This window comes from Oncorhynchus mykiss, chromosome 4 (genome assembly GCF_057628025.1).
Source record: "Oncorhynchus mykiss isolate SJ-2025 chromosome 4, ASM5762802v1, whole genome shotgun sequence".
Taxonomy (NCBI): domain Eukaryota; kingdom Metazoa; phylum Chordata; class Actinopteri; order Salmoniformes; family Salmonidae; genus Oncorhynchus; species Oncorhynchus mykiss.
In genome coordinates, this window is record NC_143025.1 from 65,808,141 (window position 1) to 65,831,632 (window position 23,492).

A 23,492-nucleotide genomic window follows, 5' to 3' on the forward strand; every position below is an offset into this window, starting at 1 on the left:
AGTGATTACTGGGGTAGCGGTAAACATGAAGTTGACCAAATGAAGGGGAAGATTCCAGGTGCTTGTGATGCTTGTCGTTTGGTGCGATGCAGACAGGGTGGCGTAAGTGGTGAAACAGAAGAGTCGTTGTCTGTTCTTTTGAGTTTTGATGTTGAGTCTTGGCCTGACAAAGTGATGGTAGAATATATAAGTTATCCTGTGTGTCAAACACATTACGCTGTTACAGGTGTCAAGCTTATGGGCATGTGGCAGCAGTGTGTAGGAGGGAGGTTCCTAGGTGTGAGACGTGTGAAGGGCATGAGACAAAGGAATGTGTAGCATTGGGGAAAGTAGTGGTATGTGTTAATTGTAGGGATGCCCATGGGGCTGCGGATCAGAAATGTCTGGAGGAAAGAGGCAGGTTGAGGTTTCAAAGTTTAGAGTAGTGCAGAAGTTGTCATATGCTGAGGCAGTAAAGAAAGAAGAGGAAGATGGGTCAAGGGGGAGGGATTCTGAGAGGAGTGGTGTGAGTAGTAGATCTGTACCAGTACAGAGGGATAAGCCAACAAGTAATATATGCTTCAGTAAGATTGGATTTTTAGCGTTTATAACAATGGTTATCAATTGTACTGCAGGGATAGAACATAAGTTGCAGAAAAATGTGTTTTTGGTGGCAGCTGCAGAGAGGTATTTGGATGTACGAGACCTGACGTCAGAAGAGATACAAGGTGTGTTGAGTGGTGGTGTCCTGTCCTTTCAGGCTGTTGGCCTGAGATAGGACTAGATAGATGCAAATAGTGGAGTTTTTAGTGAGCGTAGGATTAGATGGTAGGGTATTTGTTGATTTTTTATTTATATACAGCACCAGTCAAAAGTTGGGACACACCTACTCATTCTAGGGTTTTTCTTTATTTGTACTATTTTCTACATTGTATAATAATAGTGAAGATATAAAAACTATGAAATAACACATATGGAATTATGTAGTAACCAAAAAAGTGTTAAACAAATCAAAATATATTTTATATTTGAGATTCTTCAAAGTAGCCATCCTTTGCCTTGATAACAGCTTTGCACACTCTTGGCATTCTCTCAACCAGCTTCATTTCAATTAACAGGTGTTCCATGTTAAAATAGAAGGTAGGGCTATTTGGTAAAAGACCAAAGACCATATTATGGCAAGAACAGCTGAAATAAGCAAAGAGAAATGACAGTCCGTCATTACTTTAAGACATGAAGGGCAGTCAATACGGAATGTCAAGAACTTTCAAAGTTTCTTCAAGTGCAGTTGCAAAAACCATCAAGGACTGTGATGTAACTGGCTCTCATGAGGACCGCCACAGGAAAGGAAGACCCAGAGAAACCTCTGCTAGAGAGGATAAGTTCATTAGAGTTACCCACCTCAAAAATTGCAGCCCAAATAAATGCTTCACAGAGTTCAAGTAACAGACACATCTCAACATCAACTGTTCAGATGACACTGTGTGAATCAGGCCATCATGGTCAAATTGCTGCAAAGAAACCACTAGTAAAGGACACCAATAAGAAGAGACTTGCTTGGGACCAGAAACACGAGCAATGGACATTAGACCAGTAGATATCTGTCCTTTGGTCTGATGAGTCCAAATGTAAGATTTTTGGTTCCAACCTCCATGTCTTTTGTATGACGCAGAGTAGGTGAACGGTTGGTCTCCGCATGTGTGGTTCCCACCATGAAGCATGGAGGAGGAGGTGTGATGGTGTGGGGGCGCTTTGCTGGTGACATTGTCTGTTATTTATTTGGAATTCAAGGCACATTTAACCAGCATGGCTACCACAGCATTCTGCAGCTAAACGCAATCCCATCTAGTTTGCGCTTAGCAGGACTATCATTTGCTTTTCTACAGGACAATGATCCAACACACCTGTGTAAGGGTTTTTGACCAAGAAGGAGAGTGATGGAGTGCTGCATCAGATGACCTGGTCTCCACAATCACCTGACCTCAACCCAATTGAGATGGTTTGGGATGAGTTGGACCACTGAGTAAAGGAAAAGTAGCCAACAAGTGCTCAGCATATGTGGGAACTCCTTCAAGCATGTTGGAAAATGATTCCAGGTGAAGCTGGATGACAGAATGCCAAGTGTGTGCAAAGCTGTCATCAAGGCAAAGGGTGGCTACTTTGAATCATCTAAAATTAAATATATTTTTATTTTATTAACACTTTTTTGTTTACTAAATGATACCATGGGTTTACTACATGATACCATGTGGCGGCAGATAGCCTCGTGGTTTGAGTGTTGGACTAGTAACCGAAAGGTTAACCCACTATTCCTAAGCTGTCATTGAAAATAAGAATTAGTTCTTAACTGACTTGCCTAGTTAAATAAAGGTAAAATAAAAATACCATATGTTTTATTTCATCGTTTTTATGTCTTCACTATTATTCTACAATGCAGAAAATAGTCAAATAAGAAAAACCCTTGAATGAGTAGGTGTGTCCAAATTTTTGACCGGTACTGTATATTTATTTGTTTTTAAGCAAAGTGTAAGGGAGTTATACTCCAGTCTAGTAGGTGGCGGTAATGCATCATTTATTGGATGCCAACTGCGGTTAAACCTCATTGAAGAAGAGATCGTAAACAGACGAGAAGCATCCATATTTTTTCACAGAGAAGTCGTATTTCAGCAAAACACCATGGGGGCCGTTCTTGGACTGTGCTCCATGGCGAGTTGGGTAAGTATTTTCTTAATTAAAATAAAAGTCGACATCATATCCAGTTATAAAAAACAAAAGGGCCGAATCAACCATTTCTTCCGAGATAGCTTCGCTAGCTCAGTTGCTAACCTTCTGTAGCAAATGCGCAACAACGAAGGCAAGCCAGGGTGGTTCCTCCCTATTCAGCTGTCGGGATTTGCGCATTGCCTTTTTAATGAAATAAATTGGCCTGTGATAATATTTCCAGCACTTGAACACAAATTATTGAACAAGTATTTTTTTATTTGGCAAACAACCGTCATAACTATGTGGGGTTTGACAGTTCGAACCCGACCATGTTTTATTCAAATTAACGATTGCTCTCTCTCTACCGTATACGTTTTGCATTTTCGATACTACACAGCAATGTAGCCTTACGTGAAAGCTAACTAGATAGTTAGCCACTTTGTCATTGATAGCTAAGCTAACGTTAGCTACCGGTACTTGGAAATATTGCAACACCGTCGCAGTCAAAGCAGAGTCAAATGTCAGATAACAGCTACAGCGTCTCCACGTAACGTTAGCCTAGTAGTGACTTGCGAAATGTGCGTCCTGAAAATACACTAAGTTCATTTAGAGACAATAACAGGCATAGGTCTTTTTTTTCTATTTGGTTATACTAATACTATTCCTGAAACCGTTTAAGATGAAAGTGTAACGTTAGCTGTTTGGACGTTCTCTTCCACATTGGTATCCACTTGATTAGGTTTGACACCAGCCATGTCCAGATCTCTATTCTTGGCAGGGATTTGGTTTCCATAATAGTTAGCAACTTGTCAAAAACAACTGTGTTGGTGTTATGTTAACCCTAGGTGGATTGATTAACTTTGATCAATGAATGAATAACCTGTTGACTTGGTACCATTATTCTATTTGTTCAACCATTCAGTGGTAGCTAGGCAGATGCATGATTGTGTCACCATCAGTTCAATGCTTATTATTAGCTAATTGATTTAATAATGTTGTCTTCACTGTAGATCCCCTGCCTGTGTGGCACTGCCCCCTGCCTGCTGTGCAGATGCTGCCCCAGTGGGAACAACTCCACTGTCACCCGACTTATCTATGCCTTCTTCCTCCTTCTGGGTGTGGGCATCGCATGCATCATGCTAATGCCAGGGATGGAAGAGCAACTCAAGAAGGTACTAAACTATGTTATGTGTTTGATGTACAACATGTACACTTGAACCGATGCTCCTGGCACCTACTACCATACCCCGTTCAAAGGCATGTAAATCTTGTCTCGGCTTAAAACTCCTTCTTTAATCTGTCTCCTCCCCTTCATGTACACTGATTTGAAGTGGATTTAACAAGTGACCTCAATAAGGGATCATAGCTTTAACCTGGATTCACCTGGTCAGTGTGTCATGGAAAGAGCATGTGTTCATAATGTTTTGTGCGCTCAGTGACATCTAATTCTATACATTTTTCTATTTGCCTGACTAATTACCTGTGCATCTTGGCTCTTGCAGATTCCAGGATTCTGTGATGGGGGAATGGGTACATCAATCCCAGGTGTGGAGGGTCATGTCAACTGTGATGTCTTGGTCGGCTACAAGGCTGTGTACCGTGTCTGCTTCGGCATGTCTATGTTCTTCCTGCTCTTCTCCCTCCTTATGGTCAAGGTCAAGAGTAGCCAGGATCCTAGAGCTGCAGTACACAACGGGTAAAAATGACACAGCAAGTCTTATTTATTATTATTATTATTATTATTATTTATAATTAGAATAGGTAATGATGATATCAGTAAGCTTATATACTGCAAGGCATGAATATAATTCATAAATAAGGGTATCTGTTTATAAGGAAGTTAAAACAAAAGGTCACACAGTTAAAATACTTATGCTATCTTTTAGGTTTTGGTTCTTCAAGTTTGCTGCTGCGACTGCCATTACCATCGGTGCATTCTTCATTCCAGAGGGTGCCTTCACAACTGGTAACGCCCCTTTTCATTCAAATATATTTTTCTGTCTTGTGGAAATATTAGCATATCCTGCAGCTCTTTGAAAGTAGTTCACACATTGCCCTTCTCTCCCATAGTTTGGTTCTATATAGGAATGGCTGGAGCTTTTTGCTTCATCCTGATCCAGCTGGTCCTGCTGATTGACTTTGCCCACTCCTGGAATGAGTCCTGGGTGGAGAAAATGGAGGAGGGCAACTCTCGCTGCTGGTATGCAGGTATGGGACGTGAGCTTCTCTTTGAGAATACCTTGTGGAAATGGTGACGGTTGAGTTAAAGCAGTCTTCAGCGTCTACTCTCCTCTAACCTCTGTTCCCATTGTCCAGAAATAACCATCAAGTGTCATTCCTCCCTTGCAGCTCTGCTGTCTGCTACAACCATCAACTACATCCTGTCCCTTGTGTCTCTGGTCATGTTCTACGTCTACTACACCCACACTGACGGCTGCACTGAAAACAAGGCCTTCATCACTGTCAACATGCTGCTGTGTGTGGGAGCCTCAGTCATGTCCATCCTGCCACAGATTCAGGTAAGGAAGTGCATTGGACCAGCATGTCACCTACACTCAATGTTGTATCCCTAAAACCTTCATCATGTTGTATCCCTAAAACCTTCATCATGTTATATAATAAACATGTCATTATGTGTTCTCACCCCTTTTCTCAACAGGAGTCCCAGCCAAGGTCCGGGTTGCTGCAGTCTTCCATTGTAACTTTGTACACCATGTATCTCACCTGGTCTGCCATGACCAATGAGCCAGGTGAGGATTTTAATGAGCCAATGTCTCCCTTTTCAATACACCAATCGGTGGCTAGCTCTTCATCAAGACAACTTGAGTGAATGTATTGGTCTTTGCCATCCACAGACAGGAAATGCAACCCAAGCTTGCTGGGTATCATTGGCCTCAACAACACCACCCCAGCTGGCAAGGACCATCCTGTTGTTCAGTGGTGGGATGCCCAGGGCATTGTGGGGCTGGTCCTGTTCCTGATGTGTGTTCTATACTCAAGGTAGAAAACAGGTCAAACTCTAACTGTCTGCAGTTTCCTATAAGAAGGAACTGCTAATGTTATTTTATCACCAGATAGCCTAGTGGTTAGAGTGTTGGACTAGTAACCGAAAGGTTGCAAGATCGAATCCCCGAGCTGACAAGGTAAAAATGTTGTTCTGCCCCTGAACAAGGCAGTTAACCCACTGTTCCTAGGCCGTCATTGAAAATAAGAATTGGGTCTTAACTGACTTGCCTAGTTAAATGAAGGTAAAATAAGTGTACATTTTTTTACCAGCTTCGTGTAGTTGCCATTGACCCTAACAATAACAAGTTATCCATTCATTTCTCTAGCATCCGAAACTCCTCTAACACCCAAGTGAACAAACTGACTCTGACCAGTGACGAGTCTGCACTGATCGAGGATGGCCCCCACCCTGAGAACTTTGACGTGGAAGACGGCGAGAACCGGGCCTTGGACAACGAGAAGGACGGAGTCACCTACAGCTACTCCTTCTTCCACTTCATGCTCTTCCTGGCCTCCCTCTACATCATGATGACCCTCACCAACTGGTACAGGTGTGTATCTCTCACTCTCCCTGGTTGATCTGGTTTTATACATGAGAATTAGGCAATGAGTCTGCTTAAGTATTGAATATTGTGAACATATACACAGGTCACTCATTTTAAAAGGTCTCTTTGATTTCCCCAGCCCTGACTCCAGCTATGAGACAATGACCAGCAAGTGGCCCTCTGTGTGGGTGAAGATCTCCTCGAGCTGGATCTGCATTGCCCTGTATGTGTGGACCCTGGCTGCCCCACTGGTCCTGGTCAATCGAGACTTCGACTGATGAGCTAAAGAATTAGAGGGGGGTGCAATCATTTGCTCATGATCATGACTATTCAAAATTGTATAAGGTAAACAAGCTCTGTGTGTGTGTATTCCCCGTGGATAACCCACCCACCCTTTTTGTTTTTAACAAACGGCATGCATGCAAGTATTGAGTACATGTGTTATCCACTGTGTTTTATCCTATTGCACAATTTAAATAATGGAGAGGATTACTTTTGCAGAGTTGGGGTTGTAAAGGTTGCTGGGGCTTGGGGAGATGGTCAGTGGACATGTGTTCAGTTAAAGAAGGGAGGACTCTTCCTCAACTGTAATTGGTTCTGGATAGGACATTCAGAAAGAACTGTTAATTTGTTACAAAATGAGTAAGACTGCTTTGTTTATGCTACACTTTCCTTCACTTTAAGTTAGGCATATGTAGAGGAAGTGCAGGGTTCCAGATATTAGCTAACATTGTTATCCTAGGTTCATTTCCATCAGTAAGCATGATTAACCATTTGCATGATATTATAGGCTAATCTACCATCATGTAAATCGTAATGTTGCTGTGGTTTCCTTTTCAGAATATCCGCCCCAATTGCTAACCTGCAGCTTTACCTTTTGGCCAACTTGCACATCTTGTAATAAGACCCTCATTTTTATATACCTTGTGTTACTTATGATTTGCACTAGTTATCTTTTAAAGGTAAAATACTGATGTTCAAACAGTGGATAAGTTATTTTGTAGATGCTTTAGCATAATTTAAGGTATTAAGTGTTTCTAGCAGACGATACATGTCAACTCCCCTGAATAGTTTTTGCCTTTCGATATGTATTAAAGTGTATTGTAACCCAAAGCAAACCATGCTTTTTCTTGAATTTTGCCACTTCATACTGCATTCAGAATGAAAATACACTTTATTTGAATGTCATTGTGAAGCTTAACAGTGAATCTCACAAAATCAGTCTTATAACACGACACCTTATGATACACACCAGACTGCAGTATTTGAAATGCTGAGCACTGTAGTTCTAGGACAAGGAAATGCGCAGGCACTTGTTTTTTTCATTTAAAGATTGATGTGATCATTGACCTATCAATACAGGTATCAATAATACAGTGAAACAAAATTGCAGCCTTTTCTTTAATTGGGGTTTACCTTCAACTGCTAGTGGAAATAGTGGAGAAACCATATCAACAGCTACATTATGGAATGTCTTACTTCTGACCTAAATGTACCAAAAGATACAAGGAAATAAATACAGTAAATCATTGAGTTTTTTTCTGCTCCTTGGTTAAATATCCAGCTGTGTCGAGTCAGTGGTGCTCCCTTCTGGGTTGAGTTCGCACAGGTAGAAAAGCGTGGCCTCTGCCTCAGTCAGGGGCTCTAGGCGGATCAGGGAGCTCCGTGGAGGGTCCTCATCTGGCTCCAGGAGGTCTGTGGGTACCTCAGTGCTGGGCTGCAGCAGGCTGTCTCCCAGCTCTGTGGTTATGCTGCTGTCTGGCTCTGGGGCCAAAGGGGTGCAGCCATCCAGGAAGGCCAGCAGAGGGCAGGACGTGTACTGGACCAGCTGCTTGTCTGCAGAGATGCCAGACTTGCCTCCTTTGGATAACAGCCCTACATTTCCTTTGGAACCACCACTCTCCTAAAGATGACATAATTTGAGTGAAATTAATTCCCTAACAAAATAATTAAAAAGATTTAAAGAGAGGGGAAGCAGGTAGTAGCCTCACTATAGACTTGTGTATTGCCTGTTTGACAGGACTCACTTAAGCTGTGCAGATGCTGAAATCTTGCAAGTTCACAGGGCAATTTGAACTGAACAACGGAAGAGGAATCATAGAACTGAGTAAAAATAACATTTTGTATGAAATGTCATTAACATAAACCTCTGTGGCCTATCAACTTCCCAATTACATTTAAAAATGAAAAGCATACCTCTAAAATATCTGGATCAATGCTGAACTGCTTCCCGTACAACATAGCCTGAAAGTCTTCCAAACTGCAGTCAATGCTGTCCAAGTAGTCCATCAGCTCAACCCTGTTAAAACATATGGATGCTTCTTATTAACTGTAAGCTGAAACAAATTCCATAGGCCTGTATATCCTTAGTATTGCAAAAATGCTACCCAGTAATATGGGACATATTGTGAGAGCCTTTTAAAGTTATTCAGGAACTACGGACCACGAAGATAAAGTAAGTCAAGTCCACTTACTTGCCGAGGAGGTTGATATTCTGAGAAATAGCTCCACTCTCATTGAGGATTGAGTCCATCATCTTCATGGGATCCTCCAGGCTCAGGCCTGATGGTTTGTTGAGTTGCAAGACGCTGCTGGTTGGAAGGCTATCATATGTGCTTATGGTGGTCTCTTCTGGTTCGAATACCAAAGAGTTGGGTTGGCCTGGATTGTCAGCGCCATCTGTCTGTGACACAGTATTGCTGTCGAAGACCTCAACAATTTCTACATCCCCCCTAAGAATGAAGGAGAGGAGAACAGGCATGAGGATAGATGGCACAGACAGAAATATACATGAAACAAAAATGTAGATGTTGACTTACGATTGATCCATTATTGAGGGGCCCTCTGTGATCTCTGCATCGTCGTCAGTTACGTCACAGATGACAACATCATCAGTAAGATCAGCGTTCTTCAAACCACTGACAGAGGGCTGGGAGAGGGCTCAGAATATACATTTTTAGAATGCTTTTCATTGAAATAACATTATAAACTCATATTGGAAAATTCCCCCCTGACAATGTCAAGTTTCATTGACTCACAATTGAAGCAATTTTCCTGGTCAATGATCCTGCCTTAATCTTGTCAAGAAAAAAGATCTAGTGTATTTGCTAGTATCATTAGTGTGATGTCAATGGATGGACATCCCTGTGTATACCTAACATAAGGAGGTAAATCCATTCAGACCTCTACACATACTTTGTTGTGCTCCAGAGGAGGTTCATCGTAGATTTCATGGATGTATTTAGGCTTCTTTCCATTGTTGTTCAGTAGAATAGGTCTGAACAATGGAGATTGAGAAGTAAAATGTATTAATAATGTTTTGTAATCGATGATGTCATTCGGTGGAAGAATTGTTATACTATGAAGGCTTACCGTTTGCGTTTTAAACCCATAATCCGGTTCTTCTGTACGAATGTGACAATGAATTGTATCAACTGCAATGAACAAAGACCACAACAAGCAAAGTTAGATTACATTTTTATAGCCTTAAGGCCAATTATGCATTCAATGGTTAAGCTGTTTTATTGTAAGAAAATTGTTTCCAATTCAACTTCCTCTGAATATGTGAAGTAATTTGGGGTGAAGCCCATTTTACTGTACCTTCTTAATGATTTGCTGCTGTTGAGAGTGCTTCTGTCTCAGGTCTGATATTTCCCTCCATAGACCTTCATTATCTCTGTAAACAGAAATTCAAGCATCAGCATAGTACCATCTCCAAACCAACACATCACTACTACTTTTATACCCCCATTTAATTGCCAGGGCATGGTAGTTTGCATACCTTTTCAATGTGTTGAGTCGGGAATCAATGCTTTCTTGTTTTCCATTAACATTCTGAACACTGGCCAAAATATTGGACAGGTCTTCCTGTTTGATCTTAGTATCCTCTGGTCTTGCATTAGAAACCTGAAAAAAAATATGCCCATTACTCAATGTCTACCTTATTCAGTTTGACCACATACTGATATAGGTCATTTATGTGTTTACCATTATTTGTTTGTTTCCTCATGATGGTCTCACCTTTCTTTTGATGTTTTCCAGCAAGTCATCCTGCCCATGTTTAAAGTAAGGATGCTGGAATTCAACTGGTCCATCACGCTCTTGCTTCACTATGCCTGTGTCAATGTGCATCACTTTGCGAAATCCATCTGCAGAGAGACCAGCCATTAGACAGCTGCACAGGGGGCATTCCACTAGAACAGCTGAGCAGCTCTGTTTATAGAATAGCTGACTTACACATATTTAGCTGTCTGACAAAGCTAGCCATGTTGTTGTGTTTGAAGAACTTGGGAAGGATCTCCTTGGCAAATCGCTGTTCGTTCATGACGAGGAAACTGTTCCCCTCCTAGAAAACAAAGCATTATTATAGTTATGAGACTGCAATGTCAACAACTACTTCCACTAAAGGGAATGTATTTGTGTTTCATTTCAGGAACTAAACAGTGCATGGACTTTCTTGCCTGACGGAATGCTTATTGATGTGCTCTTATTAGGACACTAGCCAACATTCAAACAGATATTTCAAATTGCACTCGCTAGCTATAACGTCAGCTTCTGGGGGAGGGTTGTAGCGGAGGCTACTATGCAAGCTTTAGCAAGCACGGACAACAATTGCAAATTCGTCTTTGACATCAGTAGCTAAAAAAAATGATGCTTCTTGAAGCCTACCAGTGACAACTGCATTTAAGACTAGGAAGAAATACTATAACTCGGTCTATGAGGCAACAGATGATAAATCGCTAGCTGGCTAAATCGTTCGTTTCACACCCTGCAGCGCTAGCGCTTACTCGCTAGCTAGCTCTGGTACGCTTAGCGGGGCAATTTCATTTACCTGACTCCAACAAATAAATTCATTCGTATCAGAATCCTCCACAAGAGTCCAAAGCTTGGTGAGGAAAGCTGGAACATTTGAGTTTTGTTTCATTTTGCAAACTGAAGGTGGAAAGATGCCTTTTTGGGATGAAAAAAGCAAGTCGCTGAGAAGAAAATAACGTCGTAAACATGCACACAACTTCCTGTTTGAAGAGCAGAAGCTGATTGGTTGAATCTTGACTTACGTAACTTTTATCACGTGTAACGTAGAAGCATGGCTCAATTAGCAAACTGCAAATTATTGCTGAAATGTGTTAGCTATTTATTTTTCTGTGAAATGCTTTCAGGTAACTGGAAATGTTTTCACATATATATTGATAGCTCTCGAGTCAGCTGGCATGGGAGGATGCTCATAACTAGGTAACGTAAGTACCTAGGTTTGTTTACGTTCGATTTATGAGTCATTCTATTTATTGCCACTAGGTGTCAGCCTTAGATTATGTAAATTCCAGCCTAATGTGAATAATGGCACCGTAGTCCTTAGGATAACATCGTCACCCCTCAAATTTAGTCACTACAGGTAGCATGTAACATTTTTAGGATAGTTTTCTACTTCAGATATTTCTCAAATTTCTGCTCCTATGTGTTAGTTTTCATCTTACAGTTTGGTTTTATTTACCTATTTACTGCATAAGGGTCTAACACAGATACAAGTTTAACAATTATCAAAGTACTGAAGTGAAATTAAGATTACATTTTCAATTGATCTGAATCATTCATTACATTTCTGGAATATCTTTAATATTTGCAATGTTCAGGACAAATATCATGAAAAGAATGGAAAGAAAAAAAATGTTTAGCTTTTATAGCCATCTCAGTGGAAAAAGCCACAAAGGATAGTTTAGGGGTTAAGTAAAACCGTTTCCCTCCACAGGTTGAGAGGACCACTGTTGACTACCTACCTGCTAGAGTGCAGCTAGAGAACAGCAGAAACAATGTGTGGGGGTTGGTTGGCCATAACTCCCTGCTTTGTGAAACAGATAAGTAAGGATGTAATTTATTCCCAATAGAGGGCATTTCTCATTTGACATTAAAAGTACACTATTGTGATCTAGGTAACTTTTCATTCGATTGGTATTTTTTGCATTCTTCAGAGGGATTCATGCAAATGTTTAAGAATCACCAAACGCTGCACAAGATTTAATGATATTTTACTGTATTTATCAAACACACATACATACACTTAATTTCTGTGGCTTAACAACATACACTAAGTAGGCTAACATACTACACAGAGAGGGGCACGTTTTGCAGAAAGATCTATGTTGCCAACAGTGCATGCCTCTTCTACTGAGACATCATAACAAAATGAGGTTGACAAGTGCACAGCTAATTGGGACAGACAGTAATATTACATCAAAAGACGTCATGAAGTCCTTTTAAATGGCACTAATTAGGACATTCTTTGATTCTGAGACAGCGAGATTATCGGAAAGGCAAAAATCACAGCACATTAAAATAAGACAGGTGACATTCTGCCTTTCATTGTATAGTACAGGGAAGTAAGCTCAGTGCCATGTTTACAATTGTTCTGGATAGAAGTAAAATACTGATTGAGCCTTGAACATTAATATATATAAACGGTATGGTGCTGCTGTAATGTAAGTTGCTTATTGTTATATTTGACAATAGCCATGCCACAGTTGAAAAACGTACAAATGCTGGAGAGTAGGGGTAGCAACAGCAAATAAAGTATGTATTGCTAAATCTGAAGGGGACTTACAGTATGTCTCACTTGGTGGCAGCATTGTTAAAGGTCTAATTCAGAAGATTCATTTGGTTTGACTTTGTGTTTGGTGAATGTCATGAAAGTCTTTGACATACTGGCCAATCAGAAGTGACACCCTTCTTATCTGACCCTTCCTATATGACTTGTAAGGTGTTAATGCCATAGGAAAATATAGAATTAGCTGTGAACTGATCCATGTAGGGCTGCTTACAGTGTTCCAAAAAGAGTTGGCTACTGTATATGACTTGGCCTACATTAATATTTTTTACAGTAACTTTTATTCAGGCCTGTGTTAATATGAAGAGTTTCATTCCAAAATGCTATATATCAATTTTCAGAAATGTTGGTAAATTAGCTTTTATTGTTTAAAGACATTTTGAAAGAGATTGGTGAGTTTTTTTTCAAGATACAGTATAATCATGGCATGGGGTTGTTCAATGACAGAAATGTATTTGTTTAAAATCTATAACTTGATGGTTTCATTTCAGAAAGACAAATAATCATGTTTTTTTGCAAAATTCTAAATATTCACCTCATTCTCAGAGAAATAAGTAGTACTGCTAGGTTTTACACAGTCAAATGTAACAAATAACTACATATTTAATAAAGACATTTACAAATGCTACATTTGTGACATCAACATTTATTTAATAAAAAATAAAAATCAATAAATTAATTTGAAATGTACATTCAACATTTTAGTCATTCATCAAATCCTCTTATCGAGAGTGATTTACAGTGCATTCAACTTTTAAGTGCATTCAACTTGAGAAGATGGCTAGGTGAGACAACCACATATCACAGTCAAATATACAGGAATACGAACATTCCATTCCAACTAAACAATGGATGTATAGCATTTTGTAAAAAAAAAAAATCATAAACATCTAAAATCTATTAATAAAAAGTCTGAGAACAGTAAACACGTGAACAATTTGTGGAAGTAGCGTTTTGGAAAGAAAATCTTCATCTGTAACCTTGTGGAGGACAAAAGAACTGTTAAGGTTAAGTTTTACCAAAACATTCCTTAATCATGCCCATTCTTTGGACCAGGCTCAGGGTGTTCAGGTAGTGGTTGTGAAGCTGCATACTCACTCTCCCTTTTTTTTGCAGCAGCAGAGTTGGAACAAAAACTTTGGAATGAATTTACATTTTCCATTGGATGTAGAACTTGGGCCCGCGTTTTATAGTTGTTGTTCTCATTATTCGATTCATCTTGAAGTCTTAACAGAAAAGAACCAAAGAAAAATATATTAGTGCTGATCCCAGCAGATTTATTTTTTACTTAATGAATAAATACGTTTGGAGTTTGCCATGCAGGTATTAGACTTCCTTCAGACTGCCAAACGAGTGGTTTACATCTTTGATTCAGTGTTACCGAGCGGGAATGCCTCTGTATATTAGTTAATGCTGCATTTCCAAATTTCACCACACAAATTGAATGATCTCACCAAATAAATAGTTATTTTTAAGACCTATGTATTAAAGAGCAAAAATAAAACACACCTTCTCAGTTGGATGTTGGAGACAAGCATTAAAATGTTTTTCTATACTTTGAGGAAGTTCTTTGTAAAAAGAGTATTGCATCCATTTATTTACTTTTAGTTGAGTGAGACTTGGAAATAATATGGCTACTTACAAGCCAAAACCCATAAAAGACATGCATGCACATTTCACATTAGTGTTAAGTCCTGGGTCAAAAATAAATGGCTTACAGCATGGAGGAGACATTTAGGTCAATAGGTGCTGGGATGTGGAACATCCTAGGCACTTAATTTAGTGAATTTGTTTTAATTAACTTTGTTCTCAGATTGATGACATAGGCCCAGTAAAATTGTTGACAGAATTTAGAAACCTGGCCATTACTTACCCATCAGCCTGTGTAGATCTCCCTCATTTTCTTTAGGGAACAATGATGTCTTTATACTTTATACTTTATTTAACTAGGCAAGTCAGTTAAGAACAAACTCTTATGACAAGTTTTTACCTTGTCAGTTCGGGGATTCAAACTAGCAACCTTTCGGTTACTGGCCCAACGCTCTAACCACTAGGCTACCTGCTGAAATCTAAAATCTTTTGCTTTGTCCAAATGGTCTTATTTAGTATTTTCCCTCCATCCTCCACCAGCTGATGCCAATGACATTCACTAGATCACTAGACTCTTAAAAAAAAGTTGAAACAGGGACATTTGATTGGTTGAATTCGAAAACCTCAACAATCATGGGACTATTTTGAAGGGGAAGAAAACGTCACCTTTACATTTCGGAAAAGGCTGTTTGAAACCGATATTTAATTAAAAAATGTGTTAAAATTAGCTTAAGTTTAGTTTTAAGGTAAGGGTGAATTTTAGATTTTGATGTCCTTATAGACTTTTGTTGTCTGTTTACTTTACTGGTAACACTTTAATTGACCACAGATGTCGTAACACATTATTACTGTACATGGTCATAACCATGTCATAAAATGCCACAACAGCTGACATAACTTGTCATAACATGGCCATAACACTGCCATGACCCATACATTTACACCTGTTGTGACATCTATTGCATTACTTTATGGCTGGTTATGACACCTACATAAGAGTGTCAAAACCCACATTTATTCAAATGTGTTTTTTCCCTGCCAAGAAGTTTCCTTCCATTTGAAAGTTTGTTTCTTAAGTCCTTTGTTGTTGTTGTAGTAATTCATTCTGTTTACATATTTTAAATAACTTGAAGAAAATACACTTTATGACACTGTCATGAAGCATTATGACCATCCTGTGTCACTTTACCTGGACTAAGAAAATGCACCTTATGATACTGTCAAGAAGCATTATGACCATCCTGTGTCACTTTACCTGGACTAAGAAAATGCACCTTATGATACTGTCAAGAATTATTATGACCATCATAATCATATTAGCCAGATAGGCCTATCACGTACATGCCCTTATGCCATTCATCAATCAAAAAGTGAGTGACTTGTGCTTCTCTTGAAATCTGCTCCTACATTCCTCCCTGTCATCATCAACAGAGCGTTGGGGTAGGGGCATGTCTGACGTCAATTTATGCGCAATTACAATGATCATTTAATACGGTCAATTTTAGAATCTGATATTTTAATATTTTTATTTATATAACATAAACATACTGTTGACATGTAGACTATGGTGTAACGGAATGTTTTGCCTTGTGTGGTAGGTTTTGACACTCTTATGTAGGTGTCATAACCAGCCATAAAATAATACAATAGATGTCACAACAGTTCTAAATATATGTGTCATGACAGTGTTATGACCAAATTATGACATTTTATAGCACAATGTCAGCTGTTATGACATATTATGACATGGTTATGTCCAAGGCATGAAGTGTTATGACACCGGGTGTCAAGTAAAGTGTTACCAGACAGGTATTCTCCAGTGAATTCGATAGCTAGTACTGACGTTAATTACAGTAAAGTTAAACTAGTGCCGGCTAGCTATTAAGATGAACAGTTAAACTTTCAGCAGCCTTTACTAGTCCCATTTGCTCATTTGACGTACGTTTTGTTTCATCATACAAACAATTCTAGGCTGTGCTTGTCTTTTACTTGTGGATGGAAGAACACACTGCCTGTTGTGGCCTCCCAACCGGTTCGTAACCAACCTGGGTGAAAGTGATGCTCAGAAACTTTGGTATAATTTCATCCAGTAGTTTTGAAAGTGGTGGTCACATGCAAAAACGTGCCCCCCGCTTTTTGTGTACTACGTTATCCATTGCATATGATATGTTACGTCCGACAATTTTTTTTATATACAGTACCATTCAAAGGTTTGGACACACCTACTTATTCCAAGGTTTTTCTTTATTTTTACTATTTTCTACATTGTAGGATAATAGTGAAGACATCAAAACTATGAAAAAACACAAATTGAATCATGTAGTAATCAAAAAATTGTTAAACAAATCAAAATATATTTTAGATTTTAGATTCTTCAAAGTAGCCACCCTTTGCCTTGATGATATCTTTGCACACTCTTGGCATTCTCTCAACCAGCTTCAACTGGAATGCTTTTCCAACAGTCTTGAAGGAGTTCCCACATATGCTGAGCACTTGTTGGATGCTTTTCCTTCACTCTGCGGTCCAACTCATCCCAAACCATCTCAATTGGGTTGAGGTCGGGTGATTGTGGAGGCCAGGTCATCTGATGCAGCACTCCTGTCGATGACAATAGGGGCGTGATCCCCCCCCCCCCCCTGTTTCCTGTATTCCACGATCAGCTTCTTGATTTTGATGATGTTGAGGGAGAGGCAGTTTTTTGTTTACCCCTGCACAACGTCTGTTTGAGTCTTTAACGGATGGAAACTACAAGTGTAATGACTGCGCTCAATGCAATGGCACTTATAAATGTAGATTCTTCAAACACCTCCAAACAGGGAAACAGATCCCAATCAAATGTGTTATCACGTGCTGGAAGTGAACCACTCGATTTCGTCCCTACGTTATATTGGCATCAAACACGTCACCTTCCCTAGAAGAGGGGGTGACCTTGACAATGTATTGTTAAAACGAGAGGCTACCTGTATCTTTAATTTAAAGACCCTTGCTCCCTTTGGTCTCAACGTAGACTTTGATCTGAAGCCTATGTAGCCAAATTGTATCTATGATCGCATGCTATCCTTTCATGTTTTTAAATGTTCTATTTATATCTGTAAATTAACGAATGATATCAAGCCACCCCTGGCCATGATTACAGACATATATGAACTAGTGACCTGCAGTGTTGGTCATTATACCCTGATGAAAACAGCTTGTCTGTTGAAACGTTTGTTATTAGGTAATTCAATTATTGCATCTGAGTGTGCGGCTCTCCTTTTCTTTTTCAAGAGGCTGTTTTCCTAGCACCACTCTGCCAGGGCTCTAACCTCCTCCCTGAAGGCTGTCTCATCGCTGTCGGTGATCAGGCCCACCCCCTTTGTGTCATCTGAAAACTTTATGATGGTGTTGTAGTTGTGAGTTGCCACACAGTCATAGGTGTACAGGGAGTACAGGAGGGGGCTGAGGATGCACCCCTGGGGGGTTCCCGTGTTGAAAGTCAGTGTGGCGGAGGTGTTGTTGCCTACTCTCACCACCTGGTGTCTGCCTATCAGGAAGTAGAAACATGTATCCTCTCACTACTAAGTCGCTCTGAATAAGAGCTTCTGCTAAATGACTCAAATGTAAAATATAAATGTAAGTCCAGGATCCAGTTGCAGAGGGAGGCGTTCATACCCAGGGCCTTGAGCTTAGTGTCGAACTTAGAGGGGATCATTGTGTTGAACCCTGAGCTGTAGTCAATGAACAGCATTCTCATATAGGTGTTCCTTCTGTCTAGGTGGGATAGGGCAGTGTGTAGAGCAATGGCGCTTGCGTCATTCATGGATCTGTTGGGACGGTATGAAAATTGGAGTGGGTCCAGGGTGTCAGGTAAGCTGATGTGGTCCTTGACCAGCCTCTCGAAGCACTTTATGACGACAGAAGTGAGTGCTACAGGGTGATAGTAATTTAGGCAAGTTACATTAGTTTGCTTGTGTACATGGACAATGGTGGACATCTTGAAGCATGTGGGGATCCTAGACTGGGACAAGGAGAGGTCGAATATGTCCGTAAACACACAAGTAGCTAATAGGCCTATGACTGTCAAATGTGATTGTGTATGTAGTAGTATTTATGTATTTGACCGCTGCTGATTTAGCAGCAAGGGCTTTATAGCTACATAAAATGTATTGACATTTGTTTGTATGTGTCTCTACAAGACAGGGCCACTATTCCTTCCTTGGAAGGCCTGTCCGCTTCAAGACCTATCCATCAACATTGACTACTCCATTGTGTCCCAGACTGCAAAGAACCACGGTGTGACCTTGGACAACACCCTGTCGTGTAGTTCAGAGCCGAACCAATGGTGCTACAATGCATAGACTACACTGATTCACAGGTAAGTTCTACCTGCATATTTGTATTCATTTATACATCTCAGACTCTGCCCTCTCTTTGTTGGCATCATAACTGGCATGTACCTGGCTCTCTGTGAGCCAGTCATATTGAGCACACTGAGGACACAATTGTTTACAGATGGTCTCACACATTGTATGATTCACAAATGTGATCTCTTCTAATTATTGTGGTTTGATAAAGGACAAAATATGAAAATGGTTATTTTATTATGTCAAACATGATTCTTTCTCACAATGTATTTGCTGCAGGAATAAAGACAGACACAAATCCAGGTTTACATCTGTTTTGTATTCAGGTTATAGCCTGTTAATTCAGGGTTTTCTACTCTCCCACCATCTGTGTGAGGTGACATCATTTTATGTCCAACGATACCATACCTGTGACATCACTTTATAATAATGATATCAAGCCTTTGTAGAAAACAACCAATCCCTCCATAAAATCATTAGCAGTAGAGCAGGGATAAAGACGGGATGGGGCACAGATGGCTTTGTTCTAACTAGACATCTACTGTATAGTTCATTACTTAACTAACACCTCCACATCCTTGGGGTTAGCTCCAAATCCTATGTCTGACAATCCTGTTCAATCTTCAACTCGTTGCACTTTCTCACCTCATCTCTTCCCTGATTGACCTTTCGGTAATTAAATCAAACAATTGGGCCTGCATTTCGGCTGCTTTATCCCTGTGTGACACTTTTATTATTGCATGCCAAGAGTAATAAAAGTATATATATACTGTATATATATATATATATATATATATATATATATATATATATATATATATATATATATATATATATATATATATATATATATAAACAAGCCTGCAGACTTTCAGAACCTTCTGGTACACATGTTTATGTGTACCGGTATTAACATTTTCTTGTACTTTATTACTCAGAAAACACTTTACAGGCCATGGTGACACAGAGCTCAGCCCATTAGGCATTTTCACCCAGGAGTGAACTACAGTATGAGGAGAGGAGACGGGTCACTGAAGGGTAACAGAGATTTGGCCTTTGGCCCAGTCAAGGCGATTAGGACACACCTTTTTTTTCTGATGGTTGAATATATCGAAGAGTGGTTTTAGAAAGGTGGACAGCAGTTTTTTTCTGTACATAAGATGTACATTCAGGTGAGGTAGATTTCCAGCAAGCTGTGATTTTCCAGGTGTTCGTCATTGTGTTGATAGGGGATAATACAGTGCATCTCATTTTTATACAAACGAGCAGTACATAGACTTGTATTCAGAGGAAATACATTGACTGTGCCAGCTGCCAGACACCTGGTGGGCTTCTGCATATTCAGCACTTTAGAGGGTATTCGAAAAAAGTGGAGGCACTAATGCTTCTTGAAGGCACTATCATCCCAAGAGTTTGGGCAAAACCTTAATGGCTTTCCCTCTCACTCTTGGAGATAAACAGCACATGTCTGACAGTGATTTCAACGCACTGAAGCGTATTTCCAGCATAGAGCATTTCCACATACCTGTGGTGACGTGCACAAGTTCAGTTTGCAATGCTTGTTTTTCTGGCAGCTATTGAGGTCTGTGCAGGGCTATAAGACTCTTGGACTGACTCCAGTAGTCCTGTTGCGAAGAACAGAAGCAGTACTACCACGTCACTGGCAGCTGCTCAGTTTTTTTTTCTCTCTCCCTCTCTCTCTCTCCCTCTCTCCCTCCCTCTATCCCTCCCTCTCTCTCTCTCTCCCTCTCTCTCCCTCTCTCCCTCCCTCTATCCCTCCCTCTCTCTCTCTCTCTCTCTCTCTCTCTCTCTCAAATTCAATGTGATTTAATGGCATGAGCAACATGGTCAATGTGATACACACAATAATGAAAACAACAGTGACAACAATAAAAACAGTAGTAGCTAAAATACTTAAAATAAAATATTGTATATATAATTATATATATAACAAATAAAACAAATAAATATCTAATACAAAAATGTAATAATGGTCAACGTTCAGAATCCAATCCATGACACAAAATGAAAAGTTATAATAAAAACAATTGTAAAAAATGAAGTAAAAATTCAAATGATTCTGGTATTCATGTTGTCTACATACTATAGTTATAATGCATGCTTTCTATGTTCCCTCCCTTAACTTTTTGCAAGCTGTGATGTATTGCGCTGTCAACGCTATCACAACAGACCTTTCCCCCAAAAAGTATGTAACGTTTATCTTTGTTTGATTGTTCTGTCAAAAAATTCCCTCTCCCCCTCTCTCTCTCTCTCTCTCTCTCTCTCTCTCTCTCTCTCTCCCTCTCTCCCTCTCTCCCTCTCCCCCTCTCTCCCTCTCTCTCTCTCTCTCTCTCTCTCTCTCTCTCTCCCTCTCTCTCTCTCTCTCTCTCTCTCTCTCTCTCTCTCTCTCTCTCTCCTCTCTCCCCCTCTCTCCCCCTCTCTCCCTCTCCCCCTCTCCCCCTCTCTCTCTCTCTCTCTCTCTCTCCCCTCTCTCTCTCTCTCTCTCTCTCTCTCTCTCTCTCCCTCTCTCTCTCTCCCTCTCTTGTTAGTGTAATTACACTAACAAATATTGTAGTTAATTGTAATAATGCATAGTTACACAATAATAACAACATGTAACTGGTTGTAATTGCAGTCTGTAATTACAAAGGTGTAGAAACAAATGCTTGTTACCATGCTTGTTACAAATGGGCAAGTTTCCACAAAATTCACCAATTTAGTGTTTAGTTTCTCTCAGTTGAGTCAGTAACAACTGTCACAAGGATGTAATCTCTTGGGGACAGATGCGCTGAGGGTCCGAGATTACAAAAGTTGGAGGCTTAATAGGCCCAATGCGCACTGTTCAATATCTCCACTTAATGTTGTTGCTAGCACTTACTCCCAAAATGTGTACCATCTGGGTTAACTTGGTTGAGTTTACAACAAAGGTAAACTCAACCAAGATATACAGTACCAGTCAAAAGTTTGGACACAACTACTCATTCAAGGGTTTTTCTTTATTTTTTAAAACTATTTTCTACATTGTAGAATAATAGTGAAGTCATCAAAACTATGAAATAACACATATGGAATAATGTAGTAACCAAAGAATTGTTAAACAAATACAAATAAATTTTATATTTGAGATTCTTCAAAGTTACCACCCTTTGCTGTGATGACAGCTTTGCACACTCTATGCATTCTCTCATAACTACTAAAAGTAATGCTTACATTGACCTGGAAAAGTTCCAGTGTTATATAGCCATAGCCAGTGAGCTAACATAGCATCCCTCTCTGTTTAAGTCAGGTGTTTGAGTAGGCTAAACTAGCTGCATTCGCAAAATAACAAAATACAACAACATATCACTGTATCTCTCTCTCTTGTTTCTCCTTCATTTTTAAATAAATATATTTGTTCAAAACTGTTCAACTATTGTCTTTCTCTCTCCTTGACTCAACTACTCACCACATTTTATGCACTGCAGTGCTAGCTTGCTGTAGCTTATGCTTTCAGTACTAGATTCATTCTCTGATCCTTTGACTGGGTGGACAACATATCAGTCCATGCTGCAAGAGCTCTGATAGGTTGGAGGACATCTTCTGAAAGTTGTCCTAATTACTGTGTAAGTCTTTGGAAAGGGGTGAGAACCATGAGCCTCCTAGGTTTTGTATGGAAGTCAATGTACCCAGAGGAAGATGGAAACTAGCTGTACTCCGGCTTCACCATAGTGCTCCCCTAAAGAGTGCTGTTAAGGCTAGATCTGTAGACCTTCACTGCAAAACAGTGTGTTTTAATCAATTATTTGGTGACGTGAATATATTTAGTATAGTTTTATCTAAAAAATACTAACTTATTTAATGATTCAATATTTTTATTTTTATTAATTTCACTGAGGAGGATGGTTCTCCCCTTTCTTCTCTGAGGAGCCTCCACTGCTGTAGATGGTAAGTAGTTGGTAGGCTAACTAGCTAGTTGCTAGCTAGGTAGCTACAGTTAGCTAATGTTAGCTTGCCAACACTAGACTAGCTAGCTACAAACTCTATCTAACTACCTATGCTAAATCATCCAGCAGAATTTGGTATCCACACTGACCTTCTTCTCGACCCCGTTCTTTTCGCACTGTTAAATTACTTCTGTATCAACACCTGTGGGAATGTTCGAAGTCGTCATTATTTTGAGCGTGTTGCGTAGATAGGTAGATCTTGCCTTAATTCCTGGGATAAATAAATAATTGCACCAATGCATCCAATCCAAAAGTGAGAATGTTCCTTAACAGTGAAACCCTTTCAGGGTTACGTGATGGAATAAGAGTTTGTCTTATGACCATTTTAAGTGCATTTATAAACTATTATTCATCCAAGCCTAATAGGCTTACAATTTGTCCAGCACAAATAACTATATCACAATTTTAACCATAGCTGCATGTTTACACACATTAATGTTAGGAAATTTAGTTCGGGGTGGAAAAAGTTGCATTCTGTGCATGGTTCTCTTTATGGTTTTGCTCTGTGTTTAAAAATCTCAGAGAAGAAAAAGACATACAAATTCATGGCTCTGGACAGCATACAGGTCAGCTACAACCAAGGCAATGTAGCTTTGTAGCTAGCTGGCATTTTTCCATGAACGAAGAAAACTAATTAGCTACTAACCTAGTGAAATGGAGGCTTGATAACAAGAGAGTAGTGTTGACGATTTTATAGAAAGGTTAGGAAACGGAGTCTATTAATTATTCATTGGACAATCCTAGC

The 23,492-nt window shown here is 39.7% G+C and overlaps 2 protein-coding genes across 2 annotated transcripts; one reads left to right on the forward strand and one right to left on the reverse strand.

Moving 5' to 3' along the window:
- The first annotated feature begins 2,583 nt into the window (after positions 1–2,583).
- On the forward strand, positions 2,584–7,346 carry serinc1 (serine incorporator 1). Its single transcript, XM_021600398.3, has 10 exons — positions 2,584–2,694; positions 3,693–3,854; positions 4,185–4,378; positions 4,569–4,648; positions 4,753–4,890; positions 5,032–5,201; positions 5,342–5,432; positions 5,538–5,682; positions 6,015–6,239; positions 6,373–7,346. Exons 1-10 carry the CDS (start codon positions 2,656–2,658, stop codon positions 6,509–6,511), a joined length of 1,383 nt encoding a protein of 460 aa, XP_021456073.1. The 5' UTR covers positions 2,584–2,655; the 3' UTR covers positions 6,512–7,346.
- Positions 7,347–7,388: 42 nt separating this feature from the next.
- On the reverse strand, positions 7,389–11,266 carry LOC110522199 (heat shock factor protein 2). The gene is made up of 11 exons (XM_021600396.3): positions 11,065–11,266; positions 10,470–10,578; positions 10,254–10,381; positions 10,015–10,139; positions 9,834–9,909; positions 9,606–9,667; positions 9,429–9,510; positions 9,053–9,162; positions 8,708–8,965; positions 8,430–8,532; positions 7,389–8,136 (listed from the first exon to the last, which is right to left on the reverse strand). The coding sequence occupies exons 1-11, from the start codon at positions 11,155–11,157 to the stop codon at positions 7,786–7,788; spliced, it is 1,497 nt and encodes a 498-aa protein (XP_021456071.3). The 5' UTR covers positions 11,158–11,266; the 3' UTR covers positions 7,389–7,785.
- Between the last annotated feature and the right edge of the window lie 12,226 nt (positions 11,267–23,492).

What these genes read in the sequence shown, in the direction of transcription:
- serinc1 (XM_021600398.3), top strand. Translation starts at nt 2,656, where the DNA reads ATGGGGGCCGTTCTTGGACTGTGCTCCATGGCGAGTTGG. An exon ending in CCATCCTGCCACAGATTCAG is followed by an intron (nt 5,202 to 5,341) that starts GTAAGGAAGTGC and finishes TTTTCTCAACAG; the next exon opens with GAGTCCCAGCCAAGGTCCGG. An exon ending in ACCCTCACCAACTGGTACAG is followed by an intron (nt 6,240 to 6,372) that starts GTGTGTATCTCT and finishes TGATTTCCCCAG; the next exon opens with CCCTGACTCCAGCTATGAGA.
- LOC110522199 (XM_021600396.3), bottom strand. Translation starts at nt 11,157, where the DNA reads ATGAAACAAAACTCAAATGTTCCAGCTTTCCTCACCAAGCTTTGGACT. An exon ending in TGTCAGACAGCTAAATATGT is followed by an intron (nt 10,382 to 10,469) that starts GTAAGTCAGCTA and finishes GTCTCTCTGCAG; the next exon opens with ATGGATTTCGCAAAGTGATG. An exon ending in TTGATCCAGATATTTTAGAG is followed by an intron (nt 8,137 to 8,429) that starts GTATGCTTTTCA and finishes TGTCATCTTTAG; the next exon opens with GAGAGTGGTGGTTCCAAAGG.